Consider the following 26234-nt stretch of genomic DNA (forward strand, 5'->3'; position numbering starts at 1 on the left):
ATACTGTGTTGTTGATATTGTAAACAGAAGCCGGGTCAAACAGAGGAGAGTTCAAAGTTTAAGATAACGAGGAGATTACGAAAGTAATAACTAATAACTAGAGATGGCAAAATTTCGTTTTAACTAAAAACGCGAAAAAATATTTAAGTTTCGAAAATAGGGCATTTATAAGTTTTCTTTGCGTTTCAAGGCATTTGAAAGTGTTTCCAGTGATTTTTATTTCGCGAATTAACGCGAAAAACGTGATTTTGGCCGTATTTCAGCTAAATTATTCTATTTAGCGAAATAGGCGCGAATTTCCCGAAAATACCGGGTATTAAAATAATATGTGAGAATTTCAAAAAAAATTTTATAATTTTGTTACCATTTTATGTGTAAATATTTAATATTTTTGTACTGTAGGCTAAAATTACTTTTTGACATTACACAAATTGTGCGAAATAAATTACGCCTATTGATGTTAATCACAATCTGCATTTGTTGAATTTTTGTTCGACCCGTACTTAGAGTTTCCTTCTTTATTAATTTAATATTAAAAATAATTATTTATAATCTTTCACATGGAAAGACTTGCAAATGAAGGTTAAACATATATTTTACCAAAAATACTTAAAATATGCGCTAAAAACATTCAGGAAATACATTTTTTTCTATTTTGCTACAAAACGCTAAATTATGCCTCAAAATGCTATAAAACGCGAAATTTCCAATTATTAATGCTAAAAAATCTGAAAATTAATGCTAAATTTTGCCATCTCTACTAATAACCGATTACTCAAATCAAATTTATTGAAAAGATCTTAAAAAAAATTATATCAGAAAAACAAAGTAATAATGTTGTTCTCATTTGAATCATTATCATAATTATTCAATCTAGCTGACATGTACCCGGCGTTACCAGATGTTATAATATTATAGTTTTAATATATTAGTTCCACACTTACGACCTGTGTCATTTTTTATGATGCTGTGTCGAGGGTTAAGGAAATAAAGGAGAGCAAGTTCAAGTCCAAGAGAACGTATAAATCCATTTCTCCCACAGCGGTGCAGGACGATGGATAGATAGTCATGTTGGAGAAATCTCGCGATCCGGCCCGCCATGCAGTCAAGACCAAGTCAAACTTCACCCCCTTCACAACTCTGCTAAGTCACTAAACGTAGCAAACCACTTCGGGTGACATACTACAGATTTTTTTACGCTGTCGGTAATTTGCGTCCATTGTAAAAATAACTGCGAGTTGCCTGTATACTTTCAGATTGATTTATTGAAAAATCACTGAAGGTGATGATTAATTAATATGACTTTCTAAAATATAATGATTCGTCGTAAAAAGAGGCACAAACCTTTTGATATTTTTTGGATTATTTTATCAACAAAAAATAATTACCGTATTTAACGATAAAACTATGGCAATTTGTGTCAGTTTCGTTGACGGAGAAAACCACCAAGATCCTAGAAAGGATAGCTCACTTTTTAAACTTTCCACGAAAAACTGTTGAAAACTTTTACTAGATCTATTCCAGATTTTGATTGTATCTCCTTCCAAGTCTCTCCTTTTCAAAGTAAAGCTGCATCATCGGTAAATGATATAAGTTTTCAATTTTCAATGACTCTTTTGCATAATTTATATCAGCTAGAAAAAGTATAGGTCCAAGTATACTTCCCTGGGGTACTCCGAATGACTTTATTATCGATCTCTACCACTTGAGTTCAAACCATGCGATTGGGTTACCTTTAACACCCATAATTTCTAGTTTCATCGGTAGAATTTTTTGTGATATTGAGTCAAACCAGCTAGAGGGGGCTTTTATAGAGCTTACAGGGAAGTAACAAGAAAGTAGTAGGAATAAACTACTCCACTTCTATTAATTCACTTCTTTCTTAACCAAGGATCCAACAGTACGGAGCTAGGATTTAAGGGTACTTCGGGGATAAGTTTTGGGTTAACGTCGTCCAAACTAAAATTGTTATAAGTATAAAATTTTTATTTGGTTTAAAAAACGCCCTATTAACGATGTTTTATATTTAAATTTAAGACAGTAAATTTAAAATTTTAATGGCCTATATTTGCATAAAATCCGTACTAGATATTTGTTATTTTGATCAAAAAAATAAGCATTTTGGACTTCAATAAAAAAAATTAAGTTATGTGTGAAAAAGGCAGCATTTTGAATCGTAATTGACCACAACCTTAAATGGGTACCTCACATCAAACAAATTACAAATAAACTCCTCAAAACAATACACATTTTCCTAAACATAAGAAACATATATAAAATAAAACAATTAGCACTTTGCCAATCAACTATAGAATATGCAATTATTGCTTGGAGAGGAGCAACAAACTCGGATGTAGATTCGTTAGAAATTTCAACATACACAAAATATCACTAACAGACCAGTTAGACAAGCGTACAAAGAATACATTAAAACTCCGACGGTAAATACAAGCTTTGGACAAAGACACTATAAATACCATGCTATAAAAGCATTCAACAGTCTAACACTTGAAAATAAAATTGAGGAAAACAAAAATAAATTCAGACAAAACATTACAAAATGGATTAAAGAACAAAAAATACTATTTAACCAAAATTTCAAAACATCACTCACAAACACACAACATATTATATAAATACACCGATTTTAACTTTATTTAATTTTATTTAAATTTTATTTTACTTTAATTTTAAATCTATATTTTTAGTTTTTACCAACATCATACATATTTTCATTATATGTATGATGTATATTTTTTGTATTATAAAATGAAGGCCAAGCACGGGTAAGCCACCCAGTGAGGCCAACATTACTGAATTTTACTATGAAATGTTAAATATTGTACCAAAATAAATAAATAACATATGACTTGTTCCCCGCGTTGCTGCGGGTTATCCTTAGAAAATAGACTTATATCACCGAGGACTTTTCTATAGGCCTTTTTAAGATATACAATTCCGTAGTACAGTATTTTGATGTATCTCATAAGGTTTAGCCAGCGTTAGTAATGTAGGCGCCCGAAAATATATGTTTACATCTTGAATATAAAACATAGACTTTTCTTTACTTTCTATAAATATAATATGCATGTATTATATATGTAAACCTTCCGGAAGAAATTCTCTAAATGATAGTGCAAACTCTATCAAAATCCGTTGCGTAGTTTAGAAGAAATAAGCGCACAAACAGACACGATAATAGCGACATTATTTAATACTATTTACAGATTTCTCTTGAACACTTAAAGTTTTTGGCCCTAATGTTAATTATATAAGGACTAATCGTACCAAAGCATGTAAACAAATATGGAAAAAGAACGCTAGACTACATGATACCAAATTGTTTAAATATGTTACCTGCAGAAATCAAAAAATGTACAAATATAAAAAGAAAATTTTTGTTGAAAAATTGGCTAGCTGAAAGAAATAGTTTGTACTAGACTCTAATACAAACTATTTCTAACTGCATACGCTTTAATTGTTTTTTGTTTTTATTTTTATTGTATTACACCTCTCATGATATGAATGTATATATTTGATATAATCTGTTTAAGTTAAAAGCACCCAATGACAAACTACTTTAAAGTAGTTTATTGGGACTTTTTGATTTTTGTATATTATTTTTGATATTTAATAAAAAAAAAAAAAAAAAAAAAAAATATGAAATTTCCATGATAGAAAAAAATTCGCTCCGAAAATTATTGAAAACACATTTAGCAAGGTTATTTAACATGTTATAAGTATGAAACTATTCACAGTGTATCTTTAAATGCAACTTATGCATTTGTAAAGAGATTTTTGCTCTATTTTAAACGTGTCGTGTTTTATTAAATGTTTTCAAAATTATCGCTTAATTATTATCGCTTTTTTTTTTCTTTGCTAGAGCAATCCTAATAATGAGTTACAAAACTCATTGTATGATGAAAGGAACTTACAATACATAGGAGGGAGTTAATAGGTGCAATTTTACATTGGTATTTTGATATCAAAATTATAAGTTTCACATACAAACAGTACAAACATAGAAAAAGCGAGGTTAAGTAGAGAAAACAAGAAGAAACAAAAACTGGAAACAGGCAGGGATATACACATAAGCACAGAGCCAAGGTAGGAATTGAAGAAGGTACTTACCCACTAATCCACTGGTAAAAATAGATTATGCTCAATTACAAATACAAGGGATTGAAAAGGAGAGAGAGAAAGAAACAAAACAAAGTACAACACGACAAGGATTAGGTATTTTCGTTTTTATATGTTTTCTAAAAATATTCCTCTAACACACATATCTGGAAGAGAGTTATAGAGTGTGTAGGCAATATAGATTTTATTCCATATTTTGTAGTGTGTGTTGGAGGATTACGGATTTTATTGTTATTCCCAGTATTGTGGTTGTGGAAGTTTTTATTGTAAAGTAACTTGTGGGTTGAAATTAATTATTATTAACATATATCTCTTTCAAACCATCTTCTTTCAATTGAAGGCTAACTACGGAAAATTTATCAAACAGAGTGCGGAGTCTACACACAGTCAATAATTAACCAAATAATGGAATATTACCGAAAACTACAAACACTTTTTGAAAGGCAATAAACATATAATTGTTGAAGTATTTAAATTTTGAATGCAAACTAAGGACGGGTTGTTTCGGAGTTCTAAACAATTTAAAGGTTAATTTTCAAGTTGTGGGGAAGTTTTTTTCAAGTTCTGTTATTATTAATTAACCTCATTGAATTTCATGTACCCATAAGAGCGACTCGTTCTAAAACCCTGTTTAATTGTAACAATTCTAAGACTGAACATTTCAAACACTCGCTTGTACCTAGATTACATGAAATTAGTAATAGGTACGCAGATGTAGCGGATCTGTTTAACTGCACAAAAGCTAGGTACAAAAAGGCTTTAATATCATATCTTTATATGATAATAAATTTAAAATAAATCAAATTTAATAATGTTATAATAATTATTAAGTTCTGCAAGTATTTCTGTTATTTTTACAGTTTTTAATGTGACAGCTGTTTCGGCTTTTGAGGCCATTATCAAACTGTGGATATGTCCACACGGCGACGACTTATTTATATGATTTTATTTATCCCCACCCTTTTAAATTTCTATAATGTTCAAAAATGATTCATTAAGAATTGGAATAACCAAAATTCAATAAGATCAATTCTCCCCTGCTTAATATTTTCAAAAAACCCAAAAAATATAATTCCTTAACATAATCACCCACATACCAACAATTAAGAAAACCCTTAGGTCATTAAATTTAACAGGTGTATAAACACTGCTGGATTTCTAAATATTTTGGTTATTCCAATTTTTAATGAATCATTTTTGAACATTATAGAAATTTAAATGGGTGGGGATAAATAAAATCATATAAATAAGTCGTCGCCGTGTGGAAATATCCACAGTTTGATAATGGCCTCAAAAGCCGAAACAGCTGTCACATTAAAAACTGTAAAAATAACAGAAATACTTGCAGAACTTTATAATTATTATAACATTATTAAATTTGATTTATTTTAAATTTATTTAAAAAAAATTAAATGGAGTTCTACGAATTAAACACCAAAACAATAAATAGAATTTTATTTGTCAAAATTAAATATTCCAAATCTAAGTTATTTCATGCAACTAGTGGCCTACCGCAAGGGAGTCACCTCGGCCCCATTCTATTTCTTATATTTATAAATGATATCATAAATTGTTTTGACGATGTAGAATGACGGCCGGCGTGGTCTAGTGGTATACGCTTTTGACTACAGATCCGAAGGTCGCGGGTTCGAAGCCGGCGTACGCAAATAAATTTTATTTGATTAATTTGTGTTATTTCACAATTAATTAATTTAAAATAATATATAGTATATTTGCGGCACGTTCCAGAGTGGAAGATACTCTCAGTATCGCCCTGGTGTAAGACCACCATTCAGAATTGAAACGTTGCTTGAAATGGCTTTAGCCGTGTTTGGTGACCAGATCTGAATAGCCAGGTACTTCCCCACCTTCCTCTTCCCCATCTCCCTCCCCTACCCAATACCCTCAGCCTCACAACATACCCCAATTGGGGATGCCATAGTCTCACTGGCTCCAGACGGGAGCAGTTGGGACTCTTGTGCGGTATTACTGTAAAAAAAAAAAAAAAAAAGAATGTGTTCTGCTTTTTGCCGATGACATCAAATTATACAAAATAATATCTAATATAAGCTATTGCCTAATCTTACAGTCAAACATCGGAAAATTACATAATTGGTTTATAGCTAACAACTTATTCCTCAATATTGATAAATGTAAGACATTAACAGTTTGTCGAACAAAGAACCCACTATTATTCATATACACAATAGCAAGCGAAATCTTAGAAAAATAAATTCGGGACCTTGGAGTTATGTTTGACACTCAATTAAATTTTGTAAATCACATTCAACAAATAACTAACAAAGTTATAAAGACACTGGGATTTATAATCAGAACCATCAAAGACTTCGACTCGTTGGAGGTTATAAAAATCGTGTATCTGTCGCTAGTACGCAGCTTGTTAGAATACAATTCAATAGTGTATCCCCCATACTACCAGATTTATATAACAAAATATTGAACGTGTGCAGCACAAATTTTTACAATTTATTAACTTCAAATTACACATACCTTTTCCAAGCTTTAGAACTAGAGATAAATCACTTTTTCATCTTCAAAAATGCTCTACTAATCTCAGACAAAACGCTTTTATATTCAGAGCTTATACCCTATAAAATAAGAATTTTAATTATATAGACATATTTTCGTGTGGAAACATTTAATTATATTTAGTAACATTTAACATTTCATGTGTAACATTTAAAAAAGATACCTTAGCTATTATTAAATAATAATTAATATCATACTGCAAGTTATCATGTTGTTGATATGAACCCTGTCCAGTTACAAGTGACTCATTTTATAAACATCTGTTCAGTTTAGTTGAAGGTATAAACATATATTGGTGATTATTGGTGTTGTGTGAGGATAAAATTGATATTTTGTAATTTACTTGTGTTCTTATATATCCGATGTTATGTTTACTTTATTTAGTATTTTGTATTTTCTGTAAATATTTTTTGCCCACGGGTACTGGACCCTTAGTTTGTTATTATAATTATTTTTTTAAGTGAAAACCTATCATTAGATACCTATTATTTGTATTTTTTATAAGTTGATTATTTAAGGATGTAAAAAATCTGTTGGTTTTCCTAAATAAACAAATAAATAAACACATAAACTATACATTCTTACTAAATACATTCCCTAGAAAACAGAAGAAAAATAAATGACCTAACTTTTTTTATTTAAGATTATTAACTCCAAACTAGACTGTTGTGAATTCCTGCAATTCATAGATTTCAGAGTACCTACTCCAGCAACTAGGCAACATATATATTATTCTGCAACAATAACTTTAGTACCAACTACCACATACATGCACCTATTTCTCGCTTTCACACACTTGGAAACAAATTCACCTCAAATATCGACATATTTAATATAAGTTTGCCTCTGTTCAATAGATACCTGAATGACATTTTTATGTAGCATATTTAAAGAGCGATTACTTAAATTTGTTGTTTTCTTGTAAATATGTTGTGAACTTAAAAAAATTTGTTATTTCTGTGTTGATGTTTTAAAAATAAAAACCTTCTGTTTTCACTGTATTATGCAGTAAATTATGTAAAACACGTATAATGTCAGGGCGTTTAAATTAATAAATAAATAATGCGATGACGGGTTGTTGACCTGATAACCGCATCAAATTGGCAAAAATAGCTATGTATAATAATTTTATCTGCATTATATTATTATATTTTGTTCAATGTTGATTCAACTAACGAAGTGACGATAACTCTCAATCAGATAAGTTCTTATTGAGATAACAATTGCAAAACAATATATTTTTCTTTAAATATAATTCAACAAATATTGAACAATTCTTGAACTTATTTGAGATTGTGTGTTTGATAAATTTGTTGTAAAAGTTACTGCAGAGTTCTTCTTATAATTGTTCTTTTTTTTATGAGACACCTCACAAGAGTGTCCCTGCCTGTGCAGTGTACAGACAGGGGAACTATGTCACCACCCGGTTGGGCGGCGTTGTGAGGCGGAATAAGGTAGGGGCTGTAGGAAGGGATTTGTTAATGCGGGCCTTGAAGAGGCTCGGATTATAGGAGGGAGGAAAAACAGATGCCGGTAGCTCGTTCCACATACGAGCCGACTTACACAAAAACGAGTCGTAAAAACGGCCCGTTCTCATGAAGCCAACGTCAACCGTGAACGGGTGTTCAGTTCGTGTCCGTGTTCGTGCACCGGTGCATCAGGAATCAATGCTGCTAGCTCCTTGGAGCAGGCTCCATTGAAATACCTGTAGAACAGACACAGCATGTCTACATTGCGTCTATGCATTAGAGAAGGCAATCGGTCTGTTAACAACGGATTGTCAATCAGACGGATCTCTCTCCTTTGCATAGACTCAAGCAGGTTTATCAAGTATTTTGGGGCACCAGCCCAAAGGTGGCTTCCAAATTCAATAGTTGGGCGGACTTGAGACTTGTACAGGGTCAGCAGCTGGTCACTGTTGAAGAATCTCCTAGCCCTGTACAAGACGCCCAACTTCTTGGAGGCCTGATTTACTCGGGCTTCTATGGATCCCCGATACTTGAGCCGGTCTGATACAACTCCAAGCAAAAATTTTACTCTTCGAAAGTCGCCCAGCCACGAATTTTACATAGGAGTAAATAAAACAAGATACTAAACTAATCTTACTCCAAAAGTCAATTTAAAACGATATTATTATATTATTGTAGAAAGCAATCACTTTATGGTTTGTCATATTTTCTAAAAAATTAAAACTAATTTTGTGTAAAACTACGAGTTTTAGATTAATCTATTTACAAACCGGTTTCGCTTTACTCAAGGTTAAAAATTAATACTAAACAAGAAATACATAGTGTCGTAAGAGGTAAACAGCAAGATAAAGGGCAATAGAATACATTTACATTATTAATATTTAGTAAAGGTAAACATATGTTTACAAGGCAAGGTTTTATGCAAAGCACAAAGGATAACAAATTATTATAAGCAGTAATTATTTATCTGAAACACAAATTTAAATTGAAAAAAATCTTGAAATGGAATTGCACAAAGTTGGTTGTTTTCAGGTAAAAAAATCTAAAAAGCAATAATTGTTGAATGAAATAGGTACTAGTATTTATTGAATTATTTGGCGGTTAAAAATAAGTCGACGTAGCACAGTGGTTCAAGTGCACCTGACCGGCAATCAGAAGGTGCTGGTTCATTTACATTGGTACAAAGGAATAAAAGAAACTGGCAGAAAATTATGTAGACTAATGACTTATATGTATATCGAAAGCGAAAAAGCATCAACTGACTCGGTGATCAGGAAAAGTGGGAATGATGATGATTGAGCAGAGCGAAACCGGTCGCTAAATATATTATTTTAAAACCCGTGGTTTTACACAAAATAGGTGTTTTATTTGCATTAAATGAAAGGCCGATTGGGATTTAGAAAGACAAGAGAATGCAGAATTAAGGACTAGAAGACGACTTTTTTCTTGTTCTTTCGGAGAGTTTAAACAATTCTTCAAATTTCTAAGTTAATTTTCAAGTTCTGTGAAAGATTTTTTCAAGTTCTGTTATTATTTCAGTTTTGTGTAGCAGCTAGCCTATAATGATATAATAACAGAACAGAAATTGGACTTTCACAGAACCAAAAAAATGAAATTTGAAGAATTGTTCGAATTGTTTCCAAGCTGTCCTAAGAGTTCTTTATATTAACTCCACACAGGAGGCCCTGAAGAAAATAATTTCCCTCAGGGCCTATGTCATCTTTGGGGATGCTGTGTGGAGGGTCTTTTTGTTGAGAGGAAGGAGTGAACATGGGTCTTGAAGAGTCCCATGTTGTAGGAGAGAGGAAACACAGAGGCTGGCAGTTCGTTCCACAGCCGAGCTGTTGAACTTAAGAACGAATCGTAGAAGCGACCCGTTCTCATGTGACAAGTGTCAACCGTGTACAAATGTTGGGCGCGCGTTTGGCGTGTATCCCGACTACGCACCGGTGCCGAAGGGATCAATGACGCTAGTTCCTCAGAGCATCTTCCATTGTAATACCGATAGAACAAGGACAGCATACCTACCTGACGCCTGTGCTCTAAAGATTGCAGTCCGTTTGTTAAGATTGGGGAATCTATCAAACGGACCGCCCGTTTCTGCACAGAGTCAAGGGTTTTTTTCAGGTATTTAGGGGCTCCGGACCAGAGATGGCTGCCAAATTCGCAATGGACTGCGGATATCAACACTGATTTGTGGCTTTGAAGCATGAAACTGGCAGATGAAGGATCTATTTAGAATTATTGGTACAAATGACATTTACATACAGAACGTTATTACAAAATAAAAAAAGGAAAAATTATAAGATTGAATAAGTTAAAAAGAAAAAAGAGTACACGTTGTACAAAGTTAATAAAATAAATAAAAGAACAATCAAAAAACGTGTTATGCAGTGATATCATTAAAATAAGCACTGCTGAAATGTTTTATCTTTATTTATCGTATTAAAAACATCAGCTTACATTGCATACGAGTTACCAGTGGTGTGTAAGTCTATTAACAACAAAATTGTAGTCTGAAACCGTAGTATGTTTGTTACAATAATACATACTAGGGAACCTTTATCTAATGGTAGGGACGTGAAAGCGAATCAACATTTAATCTGGATGAAAGTAGACTGAACGAGGTACAATTGTAATCCTTATGTGCTAAAATCACCAAATGTAAACGATATGAAAAGGGAATGTATAAGAGAAAACATGACAGGAAAGTGAATGGTAGACAAAGTCGGGACGCCCGAGGAAGACAAAAAACGATCAAGTGAATAAAATACTTGAGTTGGGTCATGTCAAATATCAGAATAACAGTATTATGAGATGATGTATGCATGTAAATGACGCGAGCAGCTTTTGCAAAGACAGATGCGGTTAAACGGCGTGATGTTTAGTTAGTTAGTTGGATAAGAATAAGAGTGGCCCAAGAGGGGAGCCCTGTGATACCCCACTCAATTGTATTTTTGGTTTTCTAGTCGTGCCACCCCATCACAGAGGGCGTCCTGAATGTCCATCTAATCGCGCATACTCACGACGACGTGGGCTGGCTGAAGACACTGGACCAGTATTACTATGGAAGTAAGTTCCCACAATATTATCAATAAGGCTGTATATTATTATAAATACACCGGCCGTAGCTTTGCCACGTGTGGTTATCCAATAAATGATTCCCGGGGCGGCGGTACCTAAAACCGCCTCCCAAATTGGTTTCACCTGTCTATTATACAGTATTGTTTTCCAGGCAATACGAATACGCAGCGAGCGGGTGTTCAATACATCCTCGACTCCGTTGTGGACGCTCTGCTCAAGGATCCATCCAGAAGGTAATGAACTTATTATTGTTTAAATAATTTACTAATGTTATTGTATTGAACCAAAGTGCAAAAAAAAAATCACTGGAATTCATTATCGTGAATGACAAACCCCAAAATCTTTGTGGCTGATTTGCAGATCTTTTCAATGTGAGCATAACATATTAAACGAGCATGTTACACAACATCTTGTGTGTTCAGGTTCGTGTACGTGGAGACGGCCTTCTTCTGGAAATGGTGGCAAGAACAGGACGATCAGAAACGACACATCGTGAAGAGACTTGTTAACGAGGGGCGGTTGGAGTTCGCCGGAGGAGCCTGGTCTATGAACGACGAAGCCACAACACACTATCAGAGTATCGTGGACCAGTTTACTTGGGGACTACGGTAGGCGTTTGATGTGTTATAACTAACTGAACAACCGAATTAATTAAAATTAAAGGGAATTATTTGACATTAAATGAAACCAAACTAAAATTGAAAAGCAAATTCAACATATTTTTCCTTTCCCAACAATATACTTCCTTTGCACAAAATTATTATACTTACCAAGGAAGAACTTTCTTAAATCGACTACCGAAAGAAACTAGAATCATTAATGACAAAATCCAAACATGGCACACTGTGAAAAAATAGTTTACACTCGCAAAACTCGAAAAGTAGTCGACCGATATCGCTGAAACTTTCAAAGTTTGTTCTTATTAGTTCCAGGAGTGCTTAGAGAGTGGTTTACATGTAAAAGAAGTAACCAATTAAAATTAGTTTGTAAACCAATAGTACCACCAAATTTGTTTTGTTTAAAAAAAATATATATATTTTTTTTATTCTAGATGAAAGAAAATTACATTTTCACTTATTTAACTAGAAATAACTAATACATTACACATAAATATATTACACTACGATATTATTCACTTTCATTGTTTTGTTGATTGAGCATAAAACTAAACAATTTTTTTTAAATGTACCTACACTTTTTTAATTTTTTATTTTGTCTGGGAAGCAATTATATATGTTGCTCCCATCGCATCGTAACCAATGGATTGCTTGCCATAATGAGTATGTATGGTGTTTAAATGTTTTTTATAGTGTTGCCGTGTAAAGTGTGTGGGTATTTGGGACGTTTTAATGAGTTCTTTATTTGTATGTATGAGTTAATTATTTATTTTGTAAATAAGGAGACATGTATTATATTCATATAATTTTCTTAATGTTAATAATATTGTTTCAATATATAATTTTTTTGTGGATGTTCTAGGTTTGAAGTGAAATAGCTTTTTGATTACTTTGTTTTGTGTTACCTGTAGTTTATTTATAAATATTTCATATGAATTTCCCCAGATTCCAATCAAGTAGTTTAAATGTGAATGTACGAGGCTATAATATAGACCATTTTTAGTTTTATTTGGTAACAGATATGATATTTTTAAAATTGTAATATAAGGAATATAGATACATAAATATTTAACAATATTACATTTTAAATCATCATTGTTTATGTATACCTTATCAGAAAAGAGGAGTTCTTGTGTCTGATAAGTGAGCCACGATTCTTAGATAGGTTTTATGTTGTAATAATATTTTTGTATAGAATATAGATTTTTCGATGTTAATGTTTAATTTAAGTTTTTTTTTAAATTTTTATTTATTTAATTTATTTGTTCTGATCGGTTGACAATAGTTTTTAATGAGATTATTGTAGTTTTTTATGGCTTGGTATATATATGTTATAGTTTTGCATTTGTGTGGTTTTAAAGTTTGGTGAAATAAATTGATTTTTATTTCTCACTAATTCTCTTGAATATGCTGTTTAAAAGTTAGGTGTTTATCAATGCATAGCCCCAATATATTTCTCCTGTATCAGGATTTGTTATATTCAATTTTTAAGAGTACATGAGGAGGAATAATTTTACGGGTTGAGCTTAAAATCATGTATCCTATTTTTTAACATTCTTTGTTGTTGCCCAGATTATGCATCATATTGGTTAGTGAGTGTGTCTGATAGTTGGTTGTGTATGTATTGCAGAAGAATGTCACATTTTTTGTTGTGTTCCTAGTCGGCACATTGAATTTAATAGTGGTAACAATGGAAGGAATGTCAATTAAGTTGTTAATGACTCTGAGCAACCCAACCAGGTTTAACATGAAAAGTTTTTAACATTAAATGATTTTAAATATTCTACTGGAAGTTATCATGTTATTGCTTTGAATCCTTTCCAGTTACTTACCTTCCAATTTATACTCATGTGTTCAATTTAGTTGTAGGTATACATTTATTATATTGTTATTATTGCTATTGTGTAGTGCTTTAATTGATTGCTGCTGTGTTGAAATTTTACAATACATTATGTTTTGAATTTTAGCTGGTTATTAGTAAATCAGTTAAATTTAATTTTTTGAAATTTAGCTGGTTATTAGTATATCAGTTAACTTTAAATTTTAATTTATTTGTGTTCCTAGATCTGTTATTATTTTTTATTTATTATTTACAATTTTGTATTTTTCGTAAATTTCTCAGGCCACGGGTACAGAACCCTTAGTTTTTTGTTTTAATATTCTTTATTATTATTATAATTTTAAGTGAAAATCTGTTATTGGATTTTATCTTTATTATTTAGTTTATTCTTATATATGTAAATAATCTGTTGATTTTCTCAAATAAATAAAAATAAAAAAATAAAACATAATTCTCCAGTCAGACAGCGTTAGTAGATGCAATTGATTCATCAAACTTACATAATAAATGTATTTAATTAGATTTTAAGCTTAAAATTTACGTACCTAAGAACCTACCTCATTTTTTCAATAATCAAAAAATAAAATTAACAAAACATGTGAAGTAAAATCGCAATTTTTGTTTTTAAATCTGTATTTAAATTTTGTATGCGAAGTGTGTTTTAGCTCTAATTTTTTTTTTGCATTTTTCAGGAAATTGAACGATACATTCGGTGCGTGCGGTCGTCCAAGAGCTGGCTGGCAGATCGACCCGTTCGGACACTCGCGCGAGCAGGCCAACCTTTTCGCTGCGATGGGGTACGACGGACTTCTCCTGGGCAGGGCAGACTACCAGGATAAGAAGAACAGGATCGCCAACAAGGAGATGGAGATGATGTGGAGGGGGAGTGATGATTTAGGTCAGAATTTTATCATTTAAAAATATATAAATTACTGTTTAGAATTTTTTCAACAAGTAAACCCCATCGATTACACTAATTTCTAAGCAGAAATGCCTCTTTTACGAAAAATAACAACTTTTCTCGCCCTTTTTAGTAAATCGGTTTAACCGGTAATAAATCATTTTAGATATTATAAAAATCGAAATTGGGAGGAGGTAAATAGAATCATATAAATAAGTCCACAGACATAGGAATTAATAGACGAGAAGATAATGGCGAGGGGTAAAATCAACTGTTGAAGAACGAAGGGCGTAAGGCTGACTGTGATTCGTCAATAAATCCATCTGACAGTAAATAGGCATCTCGCATTATAATATCACCATTTAATTCTTAAAAGTAAAATCTGCTTTTGAATGAATAGACATTTTTACATGGGAGCGCAAATTACTCGCCACGTTATGAACAAATTTGCGAAGTCCAAATTCGGCAAAAAAATTCGGTTGTATTTTCAGAGTCGAATATTTCGTTTAAGTATTTAGTTAAGACACTTTTATAAATGTTCATAATTTACTTCCCAGCAACCAACCAGCTTTGTGTTTCGCGTCCAGACGTTTCTCGATGTGATAGTATAATATGTTTCTAAAACTGATCTATATAATACGATGTGAATATGCTTAAAATAAAGTAAAATATTGCTTATATATGGAATGTAATACGACAATTGGGTTTATTCTCTTTTTCACATCTATTTTTACAAGTATTCATAGTACAAGTCAATATTTTGCCGTGTTATTTCGTAAAATGAACCGATGATGCCTCGACCATAGTTCGCACAAGAATGATGACGTCACGTTTTCAAATTTCACTTGAGGCCATACGCCAGCCCAGCCGGTTCCAATGGAACCGGTATGGGGAGTGGGGATAATACGCTTTTAATCACTTAGGGCAGGTCTACTAATATTCATATGTCTATGAAATAAGTCATATTAAAATGGCCTAGCCACAGTTTCAAAATTGCCGCTGTCACAATAATTACAAAAAAACTAAAATAATTGCAGAACTTAAAAATAACGTTATTAAATTATATTTATATTAAATTTGTAAAAATTAAATGGTGTTTACGAATACACAAAAAGTGAATTATTTGTTAGATTTTGGGGAATAGCTCACATAGGTCTCATACAAATAGCTCACGTAGGTCTCATACAAATAGCTCACGTAGGTCTCATACAAATAGCTCACGTAGGTCTCATTAAAATAGCTCACGTAGGTCTCATGGAAATAGCTCATGTAGGTCTCATTAAAATAGCTCACGTAGGTCTCATACAAATAGCTCACGTAGGTCTCATACAAATAGCTCACGTAGGTCTTATATCGATAGCTCACGTAGGTCTCATACAAATCGTCGCATCTCCCTTTAGCTCCCTTATGTCATGGTGAGAAATATGGTCCAAACGCTGCTAGAAAGAGAAAACACCACGCTTTTTAATCAAATCTAGAAGATAACCACAGAAAAACTACAAAGTGCAAAAAAAAAAGTTCGAAATGAAAGGTTCCGACGGCAATTTAAGAAAAAAATATAAAATTCGTTTTTTTTACAATTTTTTTTTATGATATGACTAAAAGTGCAGTGACATTAACGCTTTTAATACATTTGTCTAATAAAATACTAGCGGAAATACTCCGACCTTTGAAGTTTGAACACGACGTATTTGTCCTCTCAGCTACTAACCTGTCATTACTTTATCTACAGGTGCTCCATCGGACCTGTTCACAGGGATAATGTTCAACACGTACGCGCCACCTCCTGGTTTCTGCTTCGACGTTCTCTGCTCTGATGACCCCATTATTGATGACGTCAATAGTCCCGATTATAACGTCGATGTCAAGGTAACCAAATAAACTGTATTATTTACTAACAATTCCTATTGACGCAACTATGTTCCTGCATTCTCCAATCGATTACATGTCCCTGTCTGATAGTATGGAGTATATACCAACAGTTTGTTAAGAAAACCTTTTCAGTGTACATCATAAGTACGTTTGATTCGAGTCGAAGCTTTTCTCAAGGTCATAATATCGAGACGTATACCAAAGACCAGGGTAATTCAAAATGACTTTCTAATTCTAACTGTTAAACACAGCTCAATAGTTGTATCTAATATTGTTTCCTCTTCATATTATCCGGGCCTCTTCAATAATTTTTTTCCTATAACTCCTGCCTTTACCCACCTCACAACGCTGCCCAACAGGCTGACGATACAGTTTCAATGTCTTTACACTGTGCAGACATGGGCGCCATAAAAGAAACAGAAGCAGTCCTAAGTTAGTTCCTTGGGGAACACTGCCAGAAGCTACGAAATGATAATGGTTGCATTCTTTCACTTAAAAAATAAAGGCACAATGGTGTAAGTAGTGAAAGCTAACCTAACCTAACCTAACCTTAGGTGTGGAGGCCAATGCCGCAGATAAAATGAACTACACAGAAACGTCAGGAGTAACGGCGTTTCTAGGAATGACCAGCACTCTCCATGCCATACCATAAGAACCGATGTTGATAAGATTATCAATGGCTCCAGTTTTTTCATTATTGTCTTTTTTTCCTCCTTATTTGCTGACACGCCGTATTGTCCAATCTAGGTTAAGGCTTTTCTGGACTATATTGAGAAGCAGCATGACGCGTACATGACCAGCAATGTGGTGCTGACGATGGGAGAGGATTTCCACTATCAAGAAGCTAATTCTTGGTTCAAAAACTTGGATAAAATGATTAAGTGAGTCCAAAAATGGTGATTTGGAAATGCTTTGCCAAAATTTTGAGCTTGTCTGTCCAATGCATCTGTTTTTAGGAGTTTTTGTTCAAAATCAATAACAATAATTTTTAAATGTTGTATTAATTTTGCAAAAAGGGATTTGGAGAACTGCGCTGGTGCCTGTATAAAGTATTGTTCATGTTTATTTATATATTTTTTATTGCTTGGTGAAAAAGTATTATATTTATAATAATGTCTGTTATAAGAAAATTCTATAAATATTTACTCGGTATTCATGACTTTCATTTATTTATTCTCACAACTTAAACATTTGCTTCTAACTTTTCAACTCGTATTGACCAAATTTCAAGTAGCATCAAGAAATTTTGCATCTCATAGTATACAGACCCCACTCGGAGCGTTCACAATACGTTGATCATTTTAAGTCATGGGCGTGTAATAATAATTACCATTAGCTAAAAATATTTACAATTTTATCAGGAGTAAGGAAAAAATGAATTTACATAGGCTTAAGAATGGAATTAATAAAGAGTGGTCTTAAATGATATCCTTGAAGAACTCCGCAATAACTTCATTCTTAAGCCCAGAGGCCACAACATACTATAAAAATTGTTGTATTTGTAATTTTTTATGCAGTAATAATAAATATGCCATTCAACAGATGTTTTTAGAGTGTGTAGTTTTTGTTAGGATATGTAGTTTTAAGGTGTCTCCATAGGTGTGAGTAGAAAAACCACATGCCAGAGATCACTGTCGGACGTTTGACTCTTACAGCCGATGTTAGCGATCACAACAATACTGTGTTGTTCTTGTTTAAAATGTATTATTTGAATAAAAATATAATACAAGTGGCGCAGACTCGTCAAAAATCACGGCATACTTGTAGGATTTCTAAAGCGGGAAGTATTTACTTTTCCAAATCAAATACTGTGAATTTCATTTAAATGATATATTTTTTGACCAATTAGAGCGCAGGGTTGGTTATTTCAATGTGCGCTCTATGGCGGTCAACGTAGACTAATGTCGTAATTTATTTAAAGCATTCTCGAATCCAAAAATATGGTCACGTGTTTTGCCTACAGCTCGTCGAAATGATACCCAGATTGTATGTAAGGGCAAATCCATCATGTTATATATCTATGGGCAGATCTATGAAAAATATAACATTAAATCAAATTGTATGTACTGTAATAGAATTGGTCTCAAAAGAGATCCTTGAGGAACACCGCTAAAAACTTTATTCTAAAGCCAGACGGCAGATCTTTAAAAATATAACATCGGATATATTGTAATAGAATTGGTCTTAAATAAGATCCTTGAGGAACACCGCTAAAAACTTCATTCTGGTAGATTTATAAAAAATGTAACATTATAATATCAAACTGTATATATTGTGCTAGAATTGGTCTTAAGGTTAAACGCAACGCTTGTTATATTCTACGTGTTCATAGATGGCGTTAATTAAATAATTTTATTAAAATACGCTTTTGCAAAGTATTTCTTTACAATATTAAGAAAAATCATTTGTTTGCGCCCGTATATACGCAATATGAATATGAATCAATAGTTTTGTTCGTTTAAAAACTCAATTCTTTCGAGAAAGGCATACAAATACAATATTGTACCGATTATTCAATCCAATATTGTATTTGCATGCCTTTCTCGATATAATTGAGTTTTTATATAGACAAAACTATTTATTCATATTCATATTGCGTATATGCGGGCGCAAACATATAATTTGTCTTAATACTGTAAAGCAATACCTTGCAAAAAGCGAATTTTAATCAAATTAATTAATTACGCCATCTATGAACACGTAGAATATTACGAGCGTTGCGTTTAACCTTAAATGAGATCCTTGAGGAACACCGCTAGAAACTTCATTCTGGTAGATTTATGAGAGATTTTGTCAAATTACATGTTCTTGTATCTATGTATATTATATTATGCCATGTTTATGTTGTGCTTATGCCTGTTGTATGTTGTTGTGCGCCAGGCCAAGGCGTTTATGGACGGGTATATAGCCTACGAGAGAGACGCTTACAAAACGAGCCATCTGACGGTGACCATGGGGGGTGACTTTACCTATATGCATGCAGACATGTGGTATAAAAACATGGACAAGCTGATAAAGTGAGTCAGTTTTGCCTATTTATTTGTATTTCAAAAGAAGAAAAGTAACATTTTCACTTATCAACATAAATACACCAGTAGTTCTGTAGACAGTTTTCAACAATACGTTTCTAATTATCTCATTAGCTTAAACGTATCAATCTAGATACATTGATGTATTACATTTAGATGAGACATGAAACGAAAAAATTGGTTCCGCTTTTTGACCTCCAACTGAACTCCAACTCTCAACACTTTAACCAAAACCACCGAATCTGCTCTACACGTACCACTTATTGCGTTATAATAGTGGAACAAGTTTAATAAGTTCAATCCAATACCGTATTTGTATGCCTTTCTTTAAATAATTGAGTTTTAATATGGACAAAACTATACAATATTCATATTATAAATTGATCCCCTCGTAGCCAATGGATTGCTTGCCATATCGTGCATGTGTGGTGTTTAAAATTAATGTTAGCATGTTATTGTGTAAAATATGTTAGTATTTTTTACCTATTAAAAAATCCTATGTTTGTATGATTATTTTTCCGATTTTATGTCCGGGTTAAATCTTCCCCATAAGAAAAACTAAACCCTTCCACACACTTTTCCACAAATGATCATCTAGTCAATCAATATTATGCAAGTGCATTATATAAGCAAAATAAATACAAATCAATACAAGAACAACACGTCAACTCACCAGAGATCAAATGAGAAAATAATTCACCGACTCCAGATATTTTCATATCAGAGGGTTCGGCTCGGTAGAACTCCTAACAGGGCCTATAAATCCTACTGATCCCTCAACATAAATATATTTAAAAAATCTTTCGTAATCCTACATGTATTTAAAATGACTGATTTTCGCATTTTTAAATATAAATTTTTTGATAGATCTAATATGAGATTATTATTTATTTAAAATATTATATTATTTACATTATAGTTTTGAAAATTGCAAAAATTGCATGCACCTTTTTGACAAACATACTGATTTTGAAAATTTTCGCAGTACGCCATTTGATTCTATTTTCTTGATAACTTAATTGTTTTTTTGCAAAATTATGTTTTTGTAAATTGTACCGTCCCACCAGATAATTTGTTTACACATTTACCAAAATAGAATGTAATCTATCATACGTAGTTTGCCCAAAATGGCTACATATATTCAGTAAATTTTTTTGCAAATTTTTTGATATCTCTCTTATCATAACTTATTATTTACATCACATTGATAAAAAGAGGTGGTACAATTTATATTGTCGTATTTTACAAAATCATTTATGTGTCCCCTAGTGACACCGGGTACACGTCAGGTAGTCAATTATAATATTCAGTGATAAATACTTATTTATTATTATTTCAGATACGTTAACACCAACGAACCCAAAGTCAAACTATTTTACTCCAACCCGTCTTGCTACATAAAGGCGGTTCATGATGCTAACGTGACACTGCCCACCAAGCAGGATGACTTCTTCCCTTATGCCTCTGATGGAAATTCCTACTGGACCGGCTACTTTTCCTCCCGCCCCACTCTCAAGTACTTTGAGAGAAAAGGGAACAACATTCTGCAGGTAATTTTATGAGGTGTGGGATTGGGTTCAGAATTGAGTTATCTGAAAGTATTATCGTGATTTAATTTAAATGATATATTTTTTGACCAATTAGAGCGCAGGGTTCGTTATTTCAATGTGCGCTATATGGCGGTCAACGTACTTCTAATGCCGTAGTTTATTTAAAGCATTCTCGAATCCAAAAATATGGTCACGTGGTTTGCCTACAGCTTGTCGAAATGATACCCAGATTGTATATTAGGGCAAGTCCATCATGTTATATGTCTATGGGCAGATCTATAAAAAATATAACATTATATCAAATTGTATGTACTGTAATAGAATTGGTCTCAAAAGAGATCCTTGAGGAACACCTTTCTTTAGCCAACGCAACGTTTCGGTCAGCGTTACAGTATCCATCAAGTCAGCGTTTGGGTTCCACCCACGCGTTGTTTACTCAATTCCTTAGCTGGCTAAGTCCTCCATCACAACACAAGCAACATATCCCGCTTACTATGGTGGTAGTAAGAGATTTTCAAATATGGTCAGGTTATTTGTAACCCGAGTACCTTTGACTTTCATTCATTATTTTTTTGTAAATTTACACGGAGAAATAAGTATTGCTAATTTGTTCCGACTTCCGACATTGTGATAATACATTCCTATTTAACAAAAAGTTTATCAGAAAACCTATGAAATCATTCGTTAAAGGTCTGCAATTCCATTTTTAAAGAGGTTCTTAATAAATAAGCAATATTCATTTTTCCATTTTTGCGGCGTTTTGTTTTGGTGTAGTAAGCACCGAATTCCTGTCATGTTTATTAATATTTCAATTGCCTACATAATGAGCTTGTTCGTTGCTTTTGGAACTTCTCGTAGGCTGGTCAGGTGGCGGGAATTTAATCCTTATCGCCATCTACGCAGGGAGTGTTATTGTTAGCGGTTCGATTCTGATTATTACACGACATGGTGCCTCGCTTGAACCTTATTGTTCTGTCCAGGTCTGCAAACAACTCTACGCAATGACAAACCTCAACGAAAAAGACAAGGTTGACTTGAATATGCTGAGATCGGCAATGGGTGAGAATTTATCCACTTTTAAATACATCTAAGTACCAATTTGGTTTAAATTTTGTATTATTTTTTATTGAATGACTAGCTGTAGATTGCTGTGGCTCAGTCTATCTGTGCAGATAGAGAAACAATAGCGTGTGTAATAGTCCAAAAGATGACGCTGTTAAGAAAACATGTTTGTCGAACAGGTGGCGCTGTTTTTACCTGTGACAGGTGATATCTATATAATATAGGTATATAAAAACACACGCGTATTCGATTGCAACGTTGTGTGAAAATTTCAAAGCAATCGGCGAAGAACTTTAGAAAATTTTGAACAAACTAATATTTAATTTTTATTTACATAGATTAAATTAAATAAATTAATGAAATTAAATCTTGGAAGTGGAAATTAACCCGTAATTAATCGATAACTCTACAATTTCGGGTCGATAATTGAAACTACCGATGATTTTAAACCGATTTCCCGAGCACTGACAACTTCGGCGCATCGCTCTACGAATTGACAATCATAAACATTAGATGGCTATGTAAACCTTAAAAATACTAATAAATATACAATATTCAAATGAAATAATATTAATTAACAATAATATTTAATAATAATGCAATATTCAAAAATCTGTTTCTGAAAAAATAAGAAAATACACAGATTTAGGAAATGAGATTAAAAGAATTTGGAATTCTCAGACTATAAAAATATTACTATTTGTTATTTTGGCTACTGGCATTATACCTAGCTCTCCTCATAAAAAAATTAGGCGTATTAGATCTGTCAAAGAATTTATTTATAAAAATGTAAAAATCAGTCATTTTGAATACATGTAGGATTACGAAAGATTTTTTAAATATTTATGTTGAGGGATTAGTAGGATTTATAGGCCCAGTTAGGAGTTCTACCGAGCCGAACCCTCTGATATGAAAATATCTGGAGTCGGTGAATTATTTTCCCACTTTCCCACTTGTATTGTTTTGTATTTATTTGGCTTATATAATGCACTTGCATAATGTTGATTGACTAGATTATCATTTGTGGAAAAGTGTGTGGAAGGGTTTAGTTTTTCCTGTGGAGAAGATTTAACCCGGACATAAAAGTCGGAAAAAAACGTTAATATAAATTGGCAGTCCGCATGCACTTTCCACAATAAAAATGGAGTTAATTAGTTCATGATATTATTAGCCATTACTAAGGGCTTTTTTCTCGAAGCTGAAATAGAATCAATTGACCGAATCTTTCAGTTCTAAGAGCTTAGTTAGTTCACCCCATTCATTAATAAGCCAATTAATTAGCATAACAAAAGTCACTATTTAAAAAGTCTTGCATATTGGCAGCTTTGGAGGCCATGTTTAAAATAGCGACTTTTGCCTACTTACTGTCGGAATAAAATTCTGACCGTGTTCATAAATATCGCTAACTGACCATAGATGACGGATTTCTTCAATATCGTATTAACACAGGGCTTTATATCGATCGTCCGCTGAAACTCAACAGATAGAATCGTTATCGATGACAATGCATTCTTTCAACTTTTGGTGACACTCATGCACGCATTTTCCTTAAATGGGTGACTAAATTGAAAAATGTACAGCAGTTGTCGTATGAAATAATGGTTGGTATTTCCAATTAGGATTTGGCTTATGTGTTAGCAGTGTTGACTCCAGTCCCTGGGGAGGAACGTTCAATCCTCAGTCAAACCATTTGTTTTGTCTTCTTCTTTTGTATGGTGGGGGGGTCAGAAGGGGACATCTAGGTCTGCGAGCCATTCTTGGGCCTTCAGGTGTCTCCATGTGGACCTCATCAATCCCGATGGAGCGGGCATTCATTAACCACATGTTCGGTTGTCTGCACCGCACCACATTCACACATCGCCGACTCTTTAAAGCCCCAACTGTGCATCATGTGAGCACAGCGGCTATGGTAGCACCATAACCTATTGATGGCTGTCTCTCGGTGGGGTCCTGCATGATATGGGCATTTCCCACGTTGGCCGATTGGCACTCAAGTTTCCACCTATCTTCTGGGGTGACATCTTCGTGCAAAGGTATTTTTGCAGCGCCTTCTTGTATTATTCCCTCAGTGTTGCAATTTATCGCCTGATGTTTTCTTTGAAATTGACTACTAAATGGCCCAAGCAATTGGTCGATAATTGAAAATAGATGCGGTTGATTTTTTAATGTCGTCTGGAAGAAATTATAAATTGATCCCCTTCGTAGCCAATGGATTGCCTGTCATATGTTTATATGTACTGATGTACTAATGCGCAACTGTATTGCTGGTGATGTCCTCAGGTGTGATGCAGCACCACGACGCCGTGACAGGAACTGAGAAGCAGCACGTTGCCAGAGACTATGCCAGACTGCTTGATCAGGGAGTCCAGGACTGTCTCATCACCATGAAGGAATCCTTGAAGTGAGTACCGGCTCAACTTAACCCCTAAAGCCTCTGACATTTTGCAATGTAAGTCTCATATTATGAGAACTGATTCCAGATTCGATTTTGTGTATCAAAAAAAAACTGTTCTTCAAAGCAGATCAAAGACATTTTAGGATTGAAAAAATTGGAAAAAAAATGTTAAAGGAACTATTTTTGTTATTTGTTTTTGGGGTGTTATGCCGTGTTGCGCTAACTCCTTCTTTAGCCAACGTTTCGGACAGCATTGCAGTGTCCATCATCAGGGCAGATGTGTTATTTGAGGTTTTTAATGATACGTTAATGTTAGCTCAGAGGGTTCGAGCTGGCAACACGGTATCACAACCTCATACATAAGCTCACATTTCACCACAGGCGATGGGTCGAGAGAGTCCGGCTGGAGAGGTTAAAGGGTCTCCCTCAACCAGTCTCTCCCGACCCGACCCATCTGACAGCAGATGGGCAAACGTATTCGCCGCCAAGACCTTGAAAAAAACCTCATCCAACGAACCAGGGTACGCCTGATAAGTCATCAAACGGTACAACGAGTCCCAATACGATCAAGGGAGTTATATGGTGTGGTAGCCCTCTATCTTCCATCCATGAAAAAAGTTTCCGTTTTTACCTGAAGGGCGTACTTTTGAAGATAGAAGGGCTGGAACTTTCACGTTCTAGACATTTATAGAATAGACCACAACATTCCAGATCATCCCGGAACATTCTGGAATGTTGTAGTCTGGTTCACGTTCCGGAACATCCCAGTTCATAATGAACTAAAAACGGGATTACAGGCCGTTTCCTGATACACTTTTAATAAATTCGTAATCGTGAAAATGCATTGGTATATCTTAATAGTTTAATAGTCCGTTTGTGCGCTTAGTTCTTCTAAACTATGCAATAGAATTTGATACGGTTTTCACTATAATTTAGAAAATTTTATATATGTAATACATGGATATTATATTTATTTAAAGTAGAGAAAAGTCGATCAACGCCGGGTTAAGCAAGAAAAATACTGGTACATACGTCGGTATTCCCATTGAAAGTATAAACTATAATTACTTAATGAAAAAATTAAATTTATTAAAACTCTCAGATCGAAGAATTATAATCCGACTTAATATTTATGTTCAAAATTGTAAATGGTAGTGTAGACAGCCTTGATTTAATTAACTTCAATGAATTTCATGTACCCATAAGAGCTACTCGCTCTAAAACCCTCTTTAATTGAAACAATTCTAAGACTGAACATTTCAAACACTCGCTTGTACCTAGATTACATTAAAGGCAAGGCCAAACCGCCGCGATCATTTTGCGTCCGCGATGGCGTTCACGGTGAGCGTCCTGTGTGCGTGCAGAACCGTTCACACCAAACTAGCGATCAACTAGCGATCAGCTGGCGTCCGTGGCACTCGTACGTTCGTGTCGGTTGTGTGGTAGGTATAGCTCGGAGCGGGAACCATTTCAATAATCATAATCATGTTTGGAGACGAATATGAAGAAGAATTATTACTTCTAGCGGCTATTGCAGATGATGAAGATAGTAGCTTATCTACCCTAATAACGAATATTTTCGATTTACGATTTACGGTTTATTTATTTATTAAGTTGGAGTTTATAATTCGGTAATCGAACCTATGTATAGTGGCTATATATTGGATAAGTTGGCCGATTTTTTTAACCACTGCATGTATTTTATTTTAATTTTAATAATATTCT

General features: G+C 33.5%; 1 protein-coding gene across 2 annotated transcripts in view; it reads left to right on the forward strand.

Moving 5' to 3' along the window:
- Nucleotides 1–26234, forward strand: part of LOC149415713 (lysosomal alpha-mannosidase-like) — a 57621-nt gene that overhangs the window by 9888 nt on the left and 21499 nt on the right. Inside the window, exons 3-11 of one of the 2 annotated variants that reach the window (XM_089642177.1) lie at nt 11129–11231; nt 11395–11476; nt 11666–11851; nt 14393–14598; nt 16334–16470; nt 17221–17354; nt 20842–21052; nt 22033–22111; nt 24395–24515. In XM_089642177.1, the coding sequence (XP_089498303.1) occupies nt 11129–11231; nt 11395–11476; nt 11666–11851; nt 14393–14598; nt 16334–16470; nt 17221–17354; nt 20842–21052; nt 22033–22111; nt 24395–24515 (1259 nt within the window). Of the gene's footprint in view, nt 1–11128; nt 11232–11394; nt 11477–11665; nt 11852–14392; nt 14599–16333; nt 16471–17220; nt 17355–19353; nt 19491–20841; nt 21053–22032; nt 22112–24394; nt 24516–26234 lie in introns of both variants that reach the window. The other variant, XM_089642176.1, reaches the window with a different exon arrangement.

The sequence above is a fragment of the Hesperophylax consimilis genome, chromosome 17, assembly GCF_061612785.1.
Source record: "Hesperophylax consimilis isolate HC1 chromosome 17, BYU_Hcon_1.0, whole genome shotgun sequence".
Taxonomy (NCBI): Eukaryota; Metazoa; Arthropoda; class Insecta; order Trichoptera; family Limnephilidae; genus Hesperophylax; species Hesperophylax consimilis.